At 36.6% G+C, this 17,758-nt stretch overlaps 1 protein-coding gene across 6 annotated transcripts; it reads left to right on the top strand.

Annotated features, from left to right (window-relative positions):
- The first annotated feature begins 533 nt into the window (after positions 1-533).
- LOC107550984 (RNA-binding protein Musashi homolog 1-like) lies at positions 534-17,731 on the top strand. Of its 6 annotated transcripts, none has more exons than XM_016232455.1 (14): positions 538-735; positions 989-1,029; positions 1,945-2,026; positions 2,152-2,236; positions 7,599-7,640; positions 7,742-7,834; positions 11,419-11,467; positions 12,822-12,904; positions 12,988-13,105; positions 13,437-13,517; positions 14,926-14,982; positions 15,249-15,311; positions 15,487-15,620; positions 16,614-17,731. In XM_016232455.1, the coding sequence occupies exons 1-14, from the start codon at positions 677-679 to the stop codon at positions 16,653-16,655; spliced, it is 1,029 nt and encodes a 342-aa protein (XP_016087941.1). In that variant the 5' UTR covers positions 538-676; the 3' UTR covers positions 16,656-17,731. The 6 variants fall into 6 exon arrangements, with proteins under 6 accessions (XP_016087943.1, XP_016087942.1, XP_016087941.1 ...); XM_016232453.1 differs by having other exon boundaries at positions 539-735; positions 15,466-15,620; XM_016232457.1 differs by lacking the exon at positions 14,926-14,982 and having other exon boundaries at positions 534-735.
- The last annotated feature ends 27 nt before the right edge of the window (positions 17,732-17,758 follow it).

Genomic DNA, 17,758 nt, shown 5'->3' with positions numbered 1-17,758 from the left:
TAGGCCTACTCTATTTTTATTGTATTATTGTAACTTTTGTCTGACACTTTTGGTTTTGATGCTCTGGTAATTTTGTATGCATTAAACTTTGTGTCATTTAAGTTCTCTGAAATTAAATTTATTTAAATAAAAATAAAAACAAATAACAAGATAAATAACTAACAATTAAAAAATAAATAAATGTTCTTTGATAAAAATGAGTGTTCACTAATAAATAAAGCAGTGTTCAAAAATAAATAAATAAATGTTTTTTTTTAAACAAATGAATGATCACTAAATAAAGCGATGTTCACAAATAAATAAATAATGTTCTTTAATAAAATGATTCGTATGATGGTTTACATAAATACTAATCAAAGAAATAAATAATCAATCACTGTTGCTTCAGTGAATCGGTGAATCGCTACAAACAGACACAGATCGTCAGCTTGAACAGTTAACGTGATGCCGAATCGTTTCGGTTCTGCTGTCATCGTCGTGTCACGGAGGAAGGTAACGTTAGGCTAATCCACTGACTCCCGGTCAGTTCTCGAGGGCTCCCGTGTTTCACGCCGGGACTGGACCAAGAGAGAGGTGGAGTCTTTGGGCTTTGAGCTCTAACTCACCCCATGCCAATCCCCCTCTCCACACGTTCTGCCTCCTTTCTCGCACCGTACTCGGGATACACAGCCGCGCAATGGAGTCGGAAGGCAGCCAAAGTAACCTGTCCTCCTCGGACTCTCCGCACGACCCCTGGTAAAAACCTTCCTCCGATCTCAAAACTTACATATGAGAGCGTCAGATCGAAATCAGTTCAAAAAGTAACTCAACAACGAGGGAAACGTGTTTTGGCGGTGTCCAGCACCTCTCATCCACTCGGATGAGTTTCACTGAGAATCACTGCCGTTATTTGAGTCTCGGAAGATCTTGACGCGGCTCTTCTGTCTTTTCAGTCCGTATACGCAAACGCGCAGCACTTGTTGATCACTTGTTTGTGTTGTTTTCACAGCAAAATGTTCATCGGTGGTCTGAGCTGGCAGACTACGCAAGGTGAGTAACACTTTACTAGCCTAAGTATCGGCACATGTCAGCCAAAGAGACAGATCTGATTCATACAAAACACTGAATTACTGTGTAATTACGGTCTAAATAAATCTCAATAGCCTTTTCAAGCAGCTACAAAGTCTACAGTAAAGTTACAACCTGCAAATTCAATGCAATTCTTTAAGAAAACCTCTGAAACTGCTTAGAATCGAGTGGAAATGTAAGAAATGACTGCAACGATTGAAGAAGATTAAAGACAGTAGCTATAAAGATGAAGACATTTTTATAATGCATTGTGTTTCACGGTATGCATGCAACTAATAAGCAAGTAGCTCTGGATGAGAAAAAAATTTGGCTTGATCCTTTGTGCAAAGCCTATACAACAGGTTTAGCTGAGTGAATGGAGAAAGTTTCACCAACTGCTGTCATGCTGTAGGCTGTCCTCAGTATGTGGGACACATTGTTGTTTTGAATTACGCTGAGGTATTGTTCACGGCACAGAACTCTTAATAGCCTTCCTGTCATCTGATTATGATCACTCAATAGATAAACATTTTCATTAGGCTTTATCAGCTTGGCAGGCACCTACTTTCCACCAAAGTCGGTAACTAAGAATCGTATTTGTGGCTAATATCTATATGTAGCCAACATTTGAGAGTTTTTAAAACAATTTTAGATTTAGAAATCAAAAATACGTCGTTAAAGAGTAGATACCCTAAATTCACATAGAAAGGCCTGTATATTCCGCTACATGACGATGACCTCACCTTGTATGTGTCACATCAGGCTTCTTAGATCATCTCCACTGATGATGGCATCCGTTCACTGTTGATGTCAGCAGGCAATAATCTTGGTTTTCCATAACCTTGTTTGGCTTCTCACCTTTAATGTTCTGAAATAATTCATCTTCTGCGTTCTCAGAGGGTCTGAAGGACTACTTCTGCAAGTTTGGTGAAGTGAAAGAGAGTATGGTGATGAGAGATCCAGTTACAAAACGCTCGAGGTAAGGGAACAGCCAACCTGACTGGGAAGCGACAACAAACTTACAAAGGCTTTTATTATTGACCGTATTGTCCGTTTTGCACTAATGGGTGGAGGTGTTGTAATTTTGATCCCTCTTTCCACTAGGGGTTTCGGATTTGTCACATTTGTTGACCAAGCTGGTGTGGACAAAGTCCTGGCCCAGTCCAGACATGAGCTCGACTCGAAAACTGTGAGTTTTTATCATCATTTAACTGCTGCGCTAACAGTCTTGTGTGTTGCGTTTACTAAAACCACTTCAGATACACACATTTTTTTTATATTGCGCTATAATGAGTTTTAGTCCAGTGTCTGACTGACTGAAATGCCAATATATAATTGTTCAGAGTCACAGATGCTGTGTATGCTTGTGAGGTTTCATTCCTCTTCACACTGGGTTTTGGTCAAACAATTCGGGAAGATTTGGCGAGAGAGAGCGAGAAAAAGTTCCCATGTTAGCCGTTCCTCAATGAGGTTGTCAGGGAAGCATTCCTATTCTGTGTCAATTGCTATGGTAACTAGGGGACCCGAATAGGGTATGCTGGGAGTTGCTGGGAAGCCTTTGTGGTGCCTTGTCTCAAGAGTGCTCATCAAACACATTAGACTCAGGCGGAATTCAGATTTTTCCCCTGTGGAAACTAGTCCTTGAACCCTGTGATGCATCAGTGCTGTTTTACTAACAGGTGTACAAGGATTTTTAGGCCATGTTTATGAATGGCATTCATTGGATGAATAAAATAAACGTGATTTTGCATCAAAACGGTTGAGTAGATTCAGTAAGAGTGCTAGAAATAGGAAACTTTAATGCAAGGTTTTGTGTTGCGGTGCATCTATTTGTGAGAGTCTTTGTCGCTGTGCAGAGCAGGCGGGTCCTGGGACAATGGTGCCCGTTGGTTACCATGACAACAGTGGAGTCACCCCCCCTAGGGGGTCAGTGGGGAGGGAGCATGAGGCCCGAAGGAGAAGAAAAAACTTTCTCATCTCTCTCTCTCCCTCTTCCGAAAGTTTGTTTGCACCAGTTCCTCATTTGAGTGAAAAACCGCCTTGCACTATGGCAACAGGTAGTACACGGCAAACCACAATGAAACTGTGTGTTTCTGTGCTTCAGAAATCCTCAACACTTCAGGCAATTTGTTCACCGAGATCTCACACCAAAACACGCAACCGAAGGAAAGGGTCTGGAAAAGCCCATCGGACTCTTACATAAAACTACAGCGAGTGCTTAGAAAGTGTCTCTCAGTTCCAGTCTTCCACAGCCTGGCCGCTTGTGCTGTTTTCTAAGTGCCTCCCCCCTGAGAGAGAGAGGCAGGCAGAGCCAGGGGAACATGGAGGCCTTTGTCCTGCTTTACCTCTATGACTGTGCCCCTGTGAAGGTGCCTTATGGCTGCTCGCCTGGGCCGACTTTAAACTGGAGATTAGCTTAACGAGCTCAGCGATTGGGCGGTGGAGGAGGGGAGGCCAGGAAAGAGAGAGAAACGTGTGCGGCGCAACTCATAAAAATAACAATTTTAAGTCAGTGGTCTTGGGACGCACTGTTGAGTGTTCTTGTGGATGGTGCGGTCATTCTGTGTGCTTGTGTGTTTGTCTGTATGTGACTGATGCACAACGCTAGGGTTTTGGCGATTGACCCTAAAGGATTGACCTGGTTAGTTAAGTCCATTGACTTAAAATAGTTTTGACAGGGATGGCAATTGTGGCCGTTTAAGAGCACATTGTGGTCAGATACTATTCAGATATGTCCGTTTTTTATTGTATTTCTGAAATTATGTGAGAGTGTTTTCATGTTAAAGAAAGCTGTGTCACTGGATGTGTTTATGCTTTCCCAAGATGGAAAATGTGTGAATCGAAGGGTAATGTTATTCCCAGAGCCACAGAGAAGTATTGACAGCATCTAAAAACACCCTTAAAGTAAACACACAAATCAGAATATCCATACAAAGTGTGCATTTGTTGTGCACACTTTAATACTGAAGTGTATTAGCGCTGGGAGTCAAACTCAAAAAGAGGTTTTCACTGTACTAGACCTTTGGGTCAAGTGAGAATACAAAAAGAGCACATAAGAGTTTCCAAGATAAAAAAGTAAAACATATCAGGTTCTTAGAAATGTAATCTTTCTGTTCATTTTGGTTTCAGATGGTTTTAAAATACTTTTATTTAACACAAGTTTAATTTTAATTTTATTTAACATAGGTTTAACATGTTTTCATTTACAAATAAAAATGTCTGGCCCAGTTAAAAAAAAAAATCTAAGTATTTTCCTTACACATTGAATACATGTAAATATACACATCTTAATCAGTATTTTTATGTTTTTATTAAATAATTGTATTTTTAATTTGTTTATTTAAAAAAAATTTTTAATTTAGTTGACCAGCTTTTTAAACATTTATAAGCAGTGGAGCAGATTTCTTAAAATATTATGTAAATAATAGTAATAATAATGAAAATAAAATAGTATTTGAAGAATTGCTTTCTTTTCTTTTTTTTTTTCTCTTCATTATGATATCAGGACAGGTGTATTACCCCGCTATATTATTTTCTTTACATTTTTTACTTCATGGCCCCCACCCCCCCAAAAAAAATATCAAAATACCTTTTAATTAAGAAATTAAAACCGTGCTTACAGTAGAAATGGTCTAGCAATTGTATGAATCACATTTTACTATGTTTAATATACATTAAAAAAATGAAGACTGAAAAAGTGTAAAAGTTGAAGAGTTGAAACCTCATGTCTAAAACGAATGTAAATTTAGTGAAAGTCTATAGTGGATAAACTTAAAATCCCTCAGAATGGAATATTGTATTCATTGTATGTATTTTATATAATGATTAACTGGCAACTGTCATTTCATTGAACCATTGCGTGATAAAATGCAAAAGATATAAGCAAACATTCAAGACCGAAAAAGCGTACAAGTTTAAGATTGACGACTAATGTGAATGTATTGAATGTCTATGGTGTTTAAACATACGAGCTCCTACTGAATCCATTACTTTTCAGTGTCTCTCCACTCGCCACATGGTCAAAACCAACTCTAATGACAATAATCTGTTTTATGTGACCATACATTTTATCCTCAGCTTTCCTCTCATGTGCATCGGTGGCTGTATGTTGATTTTGTTTGTTTGTGTGTGTGTCTGTTTGTTTTTGATTGTGCACAGGAGTGGTGCGGCCTCAGCAATGTTGTGGACCGGAGGTGACTATCAGAGTAGTCTAGAAACTATAGACATACTGTAAACCGTAGCCTCTGCATCAGACCTCTGTTCAGATTAGCTTAGCCTCTTCATTTTACTCTCTAGATTCACAAAGAAACTCTGTTACTACTAGTCTGTTGTATGAAAACAAACGGGCGACTCTGGTAAACTGCTGTAGTTTACCTCAGAGCTGCTAGATCTTTAGCGTAGCTCTATTCGAACCCTCTCTCGGACAGACTAATCATTATTGCTGCTAGCGCTGTACTGCCTTCACTGTCTTCTAGAATTTAACCTCAGTACAGCATGATGTAGACTAGCGTTTGGTAAATAGATGGACTAGACTATAGACTAATATAGAGTATCTTGAGTATCTGTAATCTAGTTTGTCTACTGTGGCAATGGGTGCTAATCAACATCAAATTTTCTGCACATGGTTCCTAAATAAAAAATCGAATGGTATATCAAAATGCTGTTGCTACATTTACACAAATTTAGCTTTAACTCTGTTTTAATGCATTTAAGTGCAAGTATACTGTAGTTTCAAGGAGCTGGATGCTATTTGTAATGTTTCGCAGCTCATTTTCCAGATTTAGACACCAATAAATAATAATCAGACTTTTAGAAAGAAAGAAAAGAAATAGAAAGACATGCAAAAACAAACAAACACAAACAAACAAAATGTTTTGTTTGGCTGTCAAAAGAGTGTGTGGGTCAAGGATGCTTTTCTGCTTGATTTCTGTGCCTTCTTTTGTTTTCTGACCACTCTTCTTCCAAGGAAACCTGGTTGTGGTGTTTCCCTGAGTGTTTTTCATGTCGTCCAGTGATGTTTACAGGAAAGCTGACCCTTCACTTGTCCAGTCACAGGTGGCCATAACAGCCTCTTCTGTCTAGTCATACTCATCCATTTCCATTTGCCTCACATAGAAACCTGTAAACTTTTCACCCTGTTTCTCTGTCGTCTGTGAACGTTACACTCTCTGATTTAAGGGGTGTTCACACTGACAGCAACAAAGCGACTCCAAGTTTGCCAGTTACGGTTGGCGATGAGAAAAGTCACATTGCAATTGGTTTGAAGGAAATGAATACTGTTTTTGAGGAAAGACGCATTAAACTGATCAAAAGGTACAGTAAAGACATTTACAATGTTACAAAAGATTTCTATTTCAAGTAAATGCTGTTCTGTTGAACTTTCTGTTCAACAAAGTATCTTAAAAAAATTACAGTTTATCCTAAAATATTAAGCAGCACTACTGTTTTTAAAATCGATGATAAGAAAGAATGATTATAATTTAAAAATAATAATAATGATATTATAATCATCTAATAAGTAATTTTAGAATGATTTCTGAAGGATCACGTGACACTGAATACTGGAGTCATGATGCTGAAAATCCAGTTTTGCCATCACAGGAATAAATTGCATTTTTAAATATTTTCACATAGAAAGCAGTTATTTTAAATTGCAATAATATTTCACAATATTACTACATTTTTGCAAATACATGCAGCCTTGGCAAGAGGCTTCTTAATTCTTAAAAGTCTTCTTTTAAAAACATTACAAAATCATACCAAAACCAAAACTTAATACGATAGTTTATTTAGGGATATGATTATCAAAATTATGAGTTTTATGAATTATGACATTATGCAGTACTACAGTTTATATACAAGCACTTCCAAAATAAAATTTTTTTTGCAGAAACAAACTGAACACAGAAAAATTTGTCTTGTTTATAATTTTTTTTCAGTCATTTTATTTCAATTAATTGTGGCAGCCCTAGAACACACACTGTAACAGTACAAAAATAATACATATTCAGTCTATTTCATGTTAATGCTGCATATAGTATTACCAGGTCTATACAGTTTTTTTTATTTACTTACTTATCTGTAATAGGATGTCCAAACACTACAGCCAATGGCTCAGCCAACCAATAATATTAGGAATGTCTTGAAGCGACCAATAATTCAACAACCTGGCAACATCTAACAATAAAATCACTGTCAGTGTGAATGGAGTGTTATTCTCTTCTTAATAGTTTCTCACTGTCAATTCTCTCTTTAGACGAATCTACATTTCTTTTTTCATTTCTCATCACTCCTGTTCTTCCCTGAACTCTGCATGTATGAATGCACCATCATTCTCAGACAGTAAAGTTAATGCAGGGTGCAGTCAGAGCCTTTAAAACACACAGGCAGATGTCCCTGCAAGGACAGAGAGACACCAACCGAAACCAGAGCTCAGAGGATGTGAGCTCCTCACTGATGTTCTCATTTTTAGTCCTGGGTGTGTTGGTGTCAGTCTTCCTCTTTCTCCAGAATTTCTAAACTAGACCTTCTCCTCTCAAACTCTCCTCTAGATTGACCCGAAAGTTGCCTTTCCGCGACGAGCCCAGCCTAAGGTATGTGCCTGACTGGTCCACGTGGTCAAGATGCTTGATAATATCCAGCTTTTTGTTATTTTTGAAGATCTTCATCTCTCCAACCTATCTCTCTTTTTCAGTTGGTGACTCGGACAAAGAAAATCTTTGTTGGAGGTCTGTCAGTGAACACTACTATTGAAGATGTAAAGCAGTACTTTGACCAGTTCGGAAAGGTGAGTCGTCTGTGTTACAGTGTTACAGTGATTTTACTATGGGTAAATGATGTTCTTAGGCTTGGAACAAGGAATATGACTAATATTCCAGTTTGGTGAGGAAGCATGAAAGAGGGAACAAGAAAGGCGCAGAGAGACTGAGAGAAAGAGTTGGGGTAGAGTTTGAGAGTTTGGGGAAGGTGGGGGAGATTACTTGAATCTGAATTAATTTGATGGAACAGCTGCTCCTGCCCTCAGCCCCCCTCCTACCCGGTTACCACGGTGACCCTGCCCATCCATTGTCCCCAAGTAATTTAGCGGGCAAAAGGTTTTGTGTTTGGGGTGTGTGTGTGTGTGTAGGAGAGAAAACGAGGGAGAGACCGTGTGTTTAGGGGGAGGACGAATGTTCATAACTGAAGTAACACAACAATACATGCCAAAATCTGACGGGCTTCTGTAATAGATCATCTAACGTTTCTTTGCATCACACTTCAGTTACACATTGTCAGTGCAAAACTTGGGCAGAAAATAATTCATAATTCTTGAGCCATACTTAAGTGTGTGGAATGCAGACAGAGAGAGAAAAAGAGAGAGAGATGATAGTCGCAGCCACCCGGGGAAGTTGCAGATTAGTTTGCCTCACTGGTCACTTTGTGTTCTGGCCTGGTTTGAACAAGGGATGGAGAGAGAAAAACAGACACCATGATAAGAAGCACACAGAACAAGACGGGACTCGATTTGTAACTCAATTAAAAAAAGATACTAGTTAAGACTGGAAAATGTGAAAGGTTATTAAATACAAATGTGTGAAAAGTGAGAAAAGCTATCAGCTTTCTACTTGATCTGACCTTTAAAGGTGCACTCAGGAATTTCCCTCATGTAGGCAGTTGTTTTTGAAAATATTATCAGATTTGACAATGTGATAAATCATGTACACTCACATGAGATGAAGACTATAGTCAATAATAACAGCTGTTTTATGGGGACTGCCTTATTTGTATCACAAGGCCAGACAAACGCTTGCTTTATCCGTACCTCTCGTCACAATTAGGTAGGCACTTTATTCCAAAGCAACTTGCGTTGCATTCAAGGAAAACATTTTATCAGCACTTGCTCTCCCTAGGAATCAAAGCTTTGTCCTTGGCATTGCTAGCGCTTGCGCTGCTGTCTAAACTACAGGAATTCTGTTCTGTTGTTTAAGAGTGTGGGTGACCTAAACTGCTGGTTTTCTTTATGTCCAAGACTGCCATATAAACAAATATAGCATAATGTAATTCTAAATGACAGAAAATTTAATTTCTACAATACTATATTATATGTACAATTCTACGTTTCTACAATAATATTGGTAACTTAAACTGTTGATTTTTGGTTTATGTCAAAGACTGTCTTGTAGGCAAACACAACATATTAATAATGCTAAATGACAGAAAATGAAATGAACAAATTATTAAATTAAATGAACACTTAAAAAAAAAAAATTCTTTAAATTCACATTTCTGCAATAATATTGGTGACTTAAACTGTTGATTTTTCTTTATGTTCAAGACTGCCATGTAGGCAAATACAATGCTGAATGACAGAAAATTAAATGTACATAAAATTGATGAAATTTAAAAAAATATGTACTTCAAATTCACATTGCTATGATAATTTTGGTCACTTAAACTTAAACTTAAACTGTTGTTTTATCTTTATGTCCAAGACTACCATAACAACAGTGGTGTGTGACAAAAAATTAAATGTGCATAAAAATGATTAAATTACATGAACACTTATTTTAAACAATATTTACTCAAAGTTCACTAACTATTTTGTATCGTGATCCAGCAAAATTTCAGCAAATGAAAAAAATTAGAAGAAAAAAAAAGTTCCGGCTGGAATACTTTTGGAGGATGAAAATTCATGACCGGAACAATTAGCACTTTTTCAGTTACCCGTTTTGACTGTGTCAGTGTCTTTTTTGCGCACACAACATGGATAAACTACAATGGGTAAACATGTCCGCAGCACTTCATCCTGACCAAAAATTATGCTAGAGTAGCAATGTACAAACAGCTTGTTGCTGAACAGCTGTTAATAACACTTTATTTTAAGGTGTCCTTGTTACATGTACTTACTATTATAATAACAATAAATTATGCATAATTACATGCAAGTAACCCTAAGCCAAACCCTAATCTGATCTTAACCATATACAGTAGTAAGTACATGTAGTTAATTAATATTACTCAATACTTAAATGTAAAATTACACTGTAGGACACCTTAAAATAAAGTGTTACCCAACTTTTAATACCACTGGTTCTAATTTATCCCTACCCCTACCCTACCCTACCTCCTTACCCAAACTGAATTACTGAAACTTTGTTTTCTGTTCTGGTTTTCAATTAAATGAAGGTGAAAAGAATATTTTTGGTACATCACTAACTTTTGTTTGTTATCCATTGATAAAAAAACATCTCCAAATGACCAAATATCAGCCAATTAATAACTAGTAATATTAAACCCTATACTACACTATTAGACAAGTTCTTTTTCCAGGCACACACATTAAAAGATGAGTAAAAGGAAATGGAGAAGGAACACAGAGAGTGTTATTGGTCTTTTAGTTAGTCTTCACCAAGAGACTGTGAGCGTGTACACACATCAAGTGTTGATTGGCCAGGCTGTCCACTTGTGTTTCATATTCTAGATTGAAAGTTTTTCATCCTCTTTCTTGTTCACACAAAGACCTTGAAGTTTGACCTTCACCTCTGATTTTTAGGTTGAAGCTGTCAGTATGCTCACAGTGACACACTTTTTTGCACACACATACAGATGCTAAAACATAAGTCAGTACACTTTCTCCCTTCTTACTTCTAACGGAAACCCTATGATATTGCAGTTAGCATTCCAACTAATTAACTAGTTCGCAATGTTTTAAATGTGCACTTGTAGTGTTGGCTGCTTCAAATCTTAAATATATATATTTATCTTAAGTGTACTTTAGTTTTTTTCAACTGCTTACACACATTTTCCTTTAGCCTTACCTTGGAGTTGGCCTATGCCTTGGCGTGTGGTTCTAGTGTTTGAGTGTCAGGTTTCAGAAATTATGTGACAAGTAAAGATTTTGTGTGTAAGCAGTTGAAAAAAAAACTAAAAGATTTAAATGACAATTTCGATTTTATCTATTAAATAAATAGATTTATTTTCTATTTATTTTCCATAACTATGGAAGACAGTGGCTACCGTCAGCTGTTAAATGCTAAATTGTGGTGACCTTTAAAGACTCCCTTAAAAGTTGACACAACTAACAGATATACATGTTTAATATTTTCACTTCCAGAAAAACTGAAATAAAAAAAACATTGATGACTCATCCTGCACTTCTCATATTTTTATCCAATCAAATGCCCCCGTAAGCTCAAACTGACCATCATGTAGCATATTATGGTTTATGGCTATGATGTAGCTAAAGCCTACTGGCCATTTACAAAATAAAAGACATGCCCTTTTATGTTCCCTCAAACATCCTGTTTCAGTAGGATATGCGTCATCACAAGATTGAAAACGGTGACTAATGCTATAGATAACAAATAATCTCTTTCTCTTCCTGTCCTACAGGTGGATGACGCCATGCTTATGTTTGACAAAACCACCAACAGACACAGAGGTAAATTTTCCTTTCTCTATATTTCATTAAATAACTGTGCAGCCAATCTCCCGTTTGCTCCTTCCTTCCTAAACATGGTCCAATCTGTCTCCGTCTCTTCTCCATGGCCCTCCATCCTGTACTCTGAAGGATAAGCGGTAGGTGAGGAGAGAGAATGAGTAATTAGTGTGTTCGTTAATCAGGGTTTAGGCTAAAACCTCGTTAAGCGCCCTTCCCTCCCCCTCGCCGGTTCGAAAGCACATCGATTATGACAGCTTGCATGGCTTTACCGCAGCCTTTCAACCCAGCGGAGAGGTGGAGGAGATGAGACTCATGGAGAGACAGACAGGAGACCAGAGCAGTACTTGAGAAGAGAGAAGCAAGTTTTGTTGGAAAAAAAACTAGTAGATCTTTTTGTTGAGAAAATCTAGCACTGCTTACAGAGACGAAGTGGACACGTGTATGACTTCAAAGGTTTAAAAAAAGAATACAGGTCACAGGAAATCTGTGTAATTACGGTATTAAGGGTGAACCTTAAGGACACAAGGACATTCACAAATATTTAACCTCAAAATGGAGAGGTTACAGGCACAAAGAAAAAGCACATTCAATTCGTTTTTACAGATACTTGGGGGAGTCCAAACGCCTGAGACTACAATCTGGGATGATTTAAATATGAATATAAAAAAGAAAAAGTATTTTTTGAAGTAAGGAAATATTTCTTGAGCAGCAAATCAGCATATTAAAATTAATTATTATGGATCATGTGACACTGAAGACTGGAGTAATGGTGCTAAAAATTCAGCTTTGCCATCACAAGAACAAAATACACTTTATAATAGATTAAAATAGGAAACAATTATTGTAAATGGCAATATTACTGTTTTTATTGTATTTTTGTTTAAATAAACGTAGCATTGGTGAGAATAAGAGGCTTCTTGCAAAACATAGCAGTGTACTACATAAATAGAAATTGAAATTCAAGTTTAAATTCAAATTTTCACTCAAATTGTTATGCTGAAAATATAATTTTGTAACAGAAGCATTTCCATTAGTGGTCTCAGACTTTTGGACCCTAAATAAAAAGTATGGTGGTGGTACTGTGGTACAGTGATTATATCAGATTGTACTTTGATGTTTACCATGGTACATGTCCCCAAAAAATGGTAGTATCATTGTGATGTCACAGTCGTTCTGGTATTTATTTAACAAGGTTTGTGAGAAGGGAAGTAGAATTTGTTGGTAGTTTCATCTGACCTTCTCACCTGAAGTTGAACTGAAGTACATGAACTTTAGACATTGTTTATAATGATGGCTGAAGTGGAAATCCAAATGTAAACTGCGGTCTGAGCGTCTGGACTCTTTCTTGCCTCAGGGTTTGGATTTGTGACCTTTGAGAATGAAGATGTGGTGGAGAAAGTCTGTGAGATCCACTTCCACGAAATCAACAACAAGATGGTGAGAATTCTTATTCTGAGACACTGTTACGCACTGCTACAACTTGTGTTTGACTGACTGATCTCTTCCCTTTCCACTCACAGGTGGAGTGTAAGAAGGCCCAGCCCAAGGAAGTGATGTCACCCACAGGCTCTTCAAGAGGTCGTGCTCGTGTCATGCCCTATGGGATGGACGCCTTCATGCTCGGCATAGGAATGCTGGGTAAGAGAGTAGATTACAAGGATGATTAGAGCTTAAAGCATGGAGTGGACTCTTCTGCCCTCTGCTGTTCAGAGTGAAAAATGTAGTCTGGAAAAGCCAAAAAATTCATAGCGAAGACACAAATGCTACACTTTCATTCTACTATACTGACTAATATTGATTTAGTATTAATTTGAGTTATCATATAAATGTTAATAATATTTAAATTATTGATAATATTCAAATAAAATATAATTTTACGCATATAATTGTTTAACAAAATATTATATAGTTTTGTTATTTACTCTAAATACTTTGAATAGACATTAATTGGTGTCATATTTATCCCCAGGTTATCCAGGGTTCCAGGCAGCAACATATGCAGGTCGCAGCTATACTAGTCTCACACCAGGATACACATATCAGTTCCCTGGTAAGACTCAATGTCCAGCTCATGCATTCTGTAGGCCTTTTCACACATTGGTTCACGGGAATTAACTCTCTCTTGGGATAAGACTTTGCAAACACTCATTAAATACATTATTCAATATTGGGTTTTTGAATCAGGAAGGGATTGTTTATCAGTTTATAAATAAGCAATATCACATGAGTAGCCGTGCGATATGGCTGTATATCGGCACGGCTGTGATATGGCTGTAGGCACGACTACAACTACATTCATGCCTAAAAAATTGTAAAACTACATTCTGCGACACAAAAACAGTATTATTTATAAAATTCTAGTGGATTTGGGCATCCGCCATGAGAGAAATGTGTGAGAAATATCGCAAACGGAGTGATACAAACAGTGAAATGGTTGGAGTTCTGTTATCACTACAATATTGCACTCCTCTCAGCCAATCAGATTCAAGGACCAGAAAGAACTTGTATAATTGCATATAACCAATTCAGTGACCATATTGTAATGGCTGTCAGATAAAAATTGCCAACATGTAGTTGCTAATTATGCTTTTGAACATTATCTGGCAGTCTTGGTAAAACATTTGATGTAACCCAATTTCCACATGCACAAAGTTAAATTAATATTAATATTAATAGTCATTCATTTAAATAGAAATTTTTTGATTAGATTTTATGTGTAAAACCACATAGGTGACACTGGAGCACAAAACCAGTCATAAGTAGCACGGATATATTTGTAGCAATAGCCAACAATACATTGTATGGGTCAAAACTATTATTAATTTTTCTTTTATGCCAAAAGATCATGTTCCATGAAGATATTTTGTAAATTTCCTACCGTAAATATATATAAACTTAATTTTTGATTAGTAATATGCATTACTAGCTTGGACTTTGTGGTCCAGGGTCACATATATTAGATTATACTTTATGTACAGTACCATTCGGGGTCGGTACGATTTTTTAATGCTTTTGATGGAAGTCTTTAATGCATACCAAGGCTGCATTTATTTGATCAAAAATGCATACAAAACAGTAATAATGTGAAATATTATTACCATTTAAAATGTTTTCTGTTTGAATACATTTTAAAAAGTAATTTATTCCTGTGATGGCAAAGCTGAATTTCCACACAATCCTTCAGAAATCATTCTAATATGCTGATTTGCTGCTCAGTTAACATTTCTTATTACTGTCAATACTGAAAACAGTTGTGCTGCTTATTATTTTTGTGAAAACCAATCATTTACCCATAGAGACTCATGGCTGCTTGTAAATCTCAGAGAGGCGGTCTAAGACTGTCTTTCTGTGTGTCTTGCCACTCATAGCATAGGCCCTGTAGTGCTTGTCGATGTGTGTATTGTGAACAGCACTTGTGTGTATGTTTAAACCGCTTTCTGTGTTTATCTCTATTCTAGAATTCCACTTAGAGAGGACCCCCCTTCTGACATCACCCCACCCCCCTGAGCTCACAGGTTAGTTCCTCTATGAGCTTTACAAGCAGCTACTGCACTCGGCCAACACACAGCATAGTGTGATCTGATTGCTGTAAGCTAACGTTGTGACAACAGCACCCAGGAAATCCTGCATAACAGGCGTTACCACACATTATCAGAGAATTGTTTCTTACTCAGTATGATGCAAGCTCTTTTCCCACTGCTTTCGTACTGCTTGATGATACTGATTAAGTTCTCTTTCCTGTTTGTTTGCTTGTTCTACGTGTATGCGGCTGTTTTCGTAGCCATTCCTCTAACGGCGTACAACCCCATGGCGGCAGCCGCAGCAGCAGCAGCTGTGGTCAGAGGTGCGAGAATTTTGTTTTTTCTACATCCCACACACGACCCATGCTCAGGAAATAAGAGCTCACACCCCAATGGCTGGCCTATATAGCTTTAGGATTTCCGGTTAATGAAAAGTGATCGAGACATTGTGGAATTTCATGTTGATTTGTTCTGTAGGCTCAACTCCTTCTCGCTCAGCTGGGTTTTTAGGTACCAGCAGCCCTGGGCCGATGGCAGACCTGTATGGAGCGGCCAATCAGGACTCAACCATCAGTAGCTACATCAGTGCTGCAAGCCCCGCCCCCAGCACTGGATTCAGCCACAGTCTCGGGGTGAGTCAGTGACATGCAGTGCTGCCATTGTGGACTAAAACTAAAAACTATTAAAAACATTTTCAGTCATTGAAATAAAGCTGTAAAAAAGCTACACTTAAAAAAAACAGCATCACTAAAAATTTGAAATGTTGCTTTGGCATAAAACTAAAAACTATTAAAAACATTTTTAGTCACTGAAATAAAGGTGGAAATAAACTACGCTTAAAAAATAGCATCACTAAAAATTAGAAATGTTGCTTTGGTAAATAACTAAAAAATCATTTTAAGCTAAAGTACTAAAATTACGAAACCACAAAAACACAAAATTACTAATATTTAAACTACATTTAAAATGAAAACTGAAAATAGAAAAATAAAAGCTAACTCAAAACATTAACAAATACTATAAAAGTATAAAATCATTTTAGAAATGTTCTCTTTGGTTCCATAAGGTTTAAAAAAACACATTTCGACCATTTTCACACAAAAAAATTATGTAAATTTAATGACTCTAAAAACATTCTGTGGTGTAACCAGCAACTAAAAAAAATACATAAATAAATAAACATATATTTGTACATTTTGAATACATGCATGTATGTTAATCATTTTCAAAAGAGTTACACCAGGTGGCATTTTAAAACCTTGAAATGAAATGAAAGGTTAAATTATTGACCCTGACACACAGTCATGAGTGTCTGCAGGGCATATTTTCAAATATTAGTAGTAATTATTAGCTGTAATATTTCTAAGTAATAATAATTACTATTATTTATTATAAATTGTTATAAATAATTCACCAAAAAGTAATATAAGATTTCATATAAGAAGTATTCAATATTCAAGTCATTGTACATCTGAATTGCATTTGTGTATTTTTTTAATTAATCGAAAAAATCTGATGAACTATGAATTTGATAACTGAACTTTAAATAAGTAAAAATAAGCAAGTTATTCCTGTGGATTCCTTTATGCTGCATTAAAATTCATGCCATATTTGTATCTTTACAGGGCCCTCTGATTGCCACAGCATTTACTAACGGCTATCACTGAAATGAGTGACATGTACAATAGTATTCATGGTTCTGACGTCTTCCACACATCTTAAGGAATGATTTTTGAAGTATGTGGTGATTTCAATCGAATATAACGGATGCACTCTACGTGCCCGCAGCGTTTTGTTATTTTCTCAAGCTCTGTTTTTGAATGGTTTTGGATGACATGAATCAACTGTAAACTGATGGAATGTCGGCTGCAACACTATTAATGTGATTTGACATATTTCCTGTTTTATGAATTACTGTCATATCAGTCTCTAAACTAACCTCCTGCTCCTCTTATATAGAGCTAAACCTGTAAATAACTAGTTCATTTCTCAGCTTTAAACGCTATCAACTTAAGTCTACTTTTTGTCTTAGTTTTATTTTTTTCTCTCTCAGTTCTTGTTCAAAGTTTTGTCTTTTTTGTGATGACTATGTACATGTAGGTTTGTAACTGTAGAAAAGCATTTTCATTTTAACAGCATAAGAGCAATAATCTGTGTCAAAACTATTTGGATCTTTGTAGCGTATTTAAAAGACTAAATCGCTTTCAGACACATTTGGTACATTTTCTACTGAAGAATATAGTGTGATGGGATGTCAAAATGTATATTTTGTTAGTTTTGCAACTGGATTTATTACATTGATCATGAAAATAGCAGTAATTATAAGGAGAACATATTTCTCAGACTTAGATTCGACCTTGTTTGTGTAAAATATTGTACATACTATCTTTTTGATCTGGTGAGATCTGTCGGCGTGATTAAGAGAGTTTTTTTACACTCAAGAACGCAAACACGTGATATTCTGTGTCCAAAACAGTTTTTTGATGACAATTTGATGAACTTGAACTTTTTGTTTTATTTTGTTCAGTGTTTTTTTGTGACAGAACAGAAGGCAATGTGAATGATGCTACTGCTGAGTGAGTGTGTCTGTGTGTGTTTGAGAGTGAAAGTATGTCTGGTGCTGTCATGATCTAATGTATTATCTTCAGTAAGATGTTTTAAAATGTGAAGTGTAACCCCTATTTCCATGCTGTTTTGTTGCTTTTACCAAGTTTATATCCATAACACAATTCCTTTCATCTCTTTTAGAGGTTTAAAGTGTTGCAATAAT

The sequence above is a fragment of the Sinocyclocheilus grahami genome, unplaced genomic scaffold (genome assembly GCF_001515645.1).
Source record: "Sinocyclocheilus grahami isolate Dianchi unplaced genomic scaffold, SAMN03320097.WGS_v1.1 scaffold410.1, whole genome shotgun sequence".
Classification (NCBI taxonomy): domain Eukaryota; kingdom Metazoa; phylum Chordata; class Actinopteri; order Cypriniformes; family Cyprinidae; genus Sinocyclocheilus; species Sinocyclocheilus grahami.
The sequence above is the reverse complement of the archived record's forward strand: the minus strand, read 5'-3'. Positions and strand labels throughout refer to the sequence as shown.

Bases quoted from the DNA above. Each gene is read 5' to 3' on its own strand.
- LOC107550984 (XM_016232453.1), top strand. From the start codon at position 677: ATGGAGTCGGAAGGCAGCCAAAGTAACCTGTCCTCCTCGGACTCTCCG. The intron at 7,641-7,741 runs GTATGTGCCTGA...TCTCTTTTTCAG, and splicing joins CGCGACGAGCCCAGCCTAAG to TTGGTGACTCGGACAAAGAA. The intron at 14,983-15,248 runs GTTAGTTCCTCT...CTGTTTTCGTAG, and splicing joins CCACCCCCCTGAGCTCACAG to CCATTCCTCTAACGGCGTAC.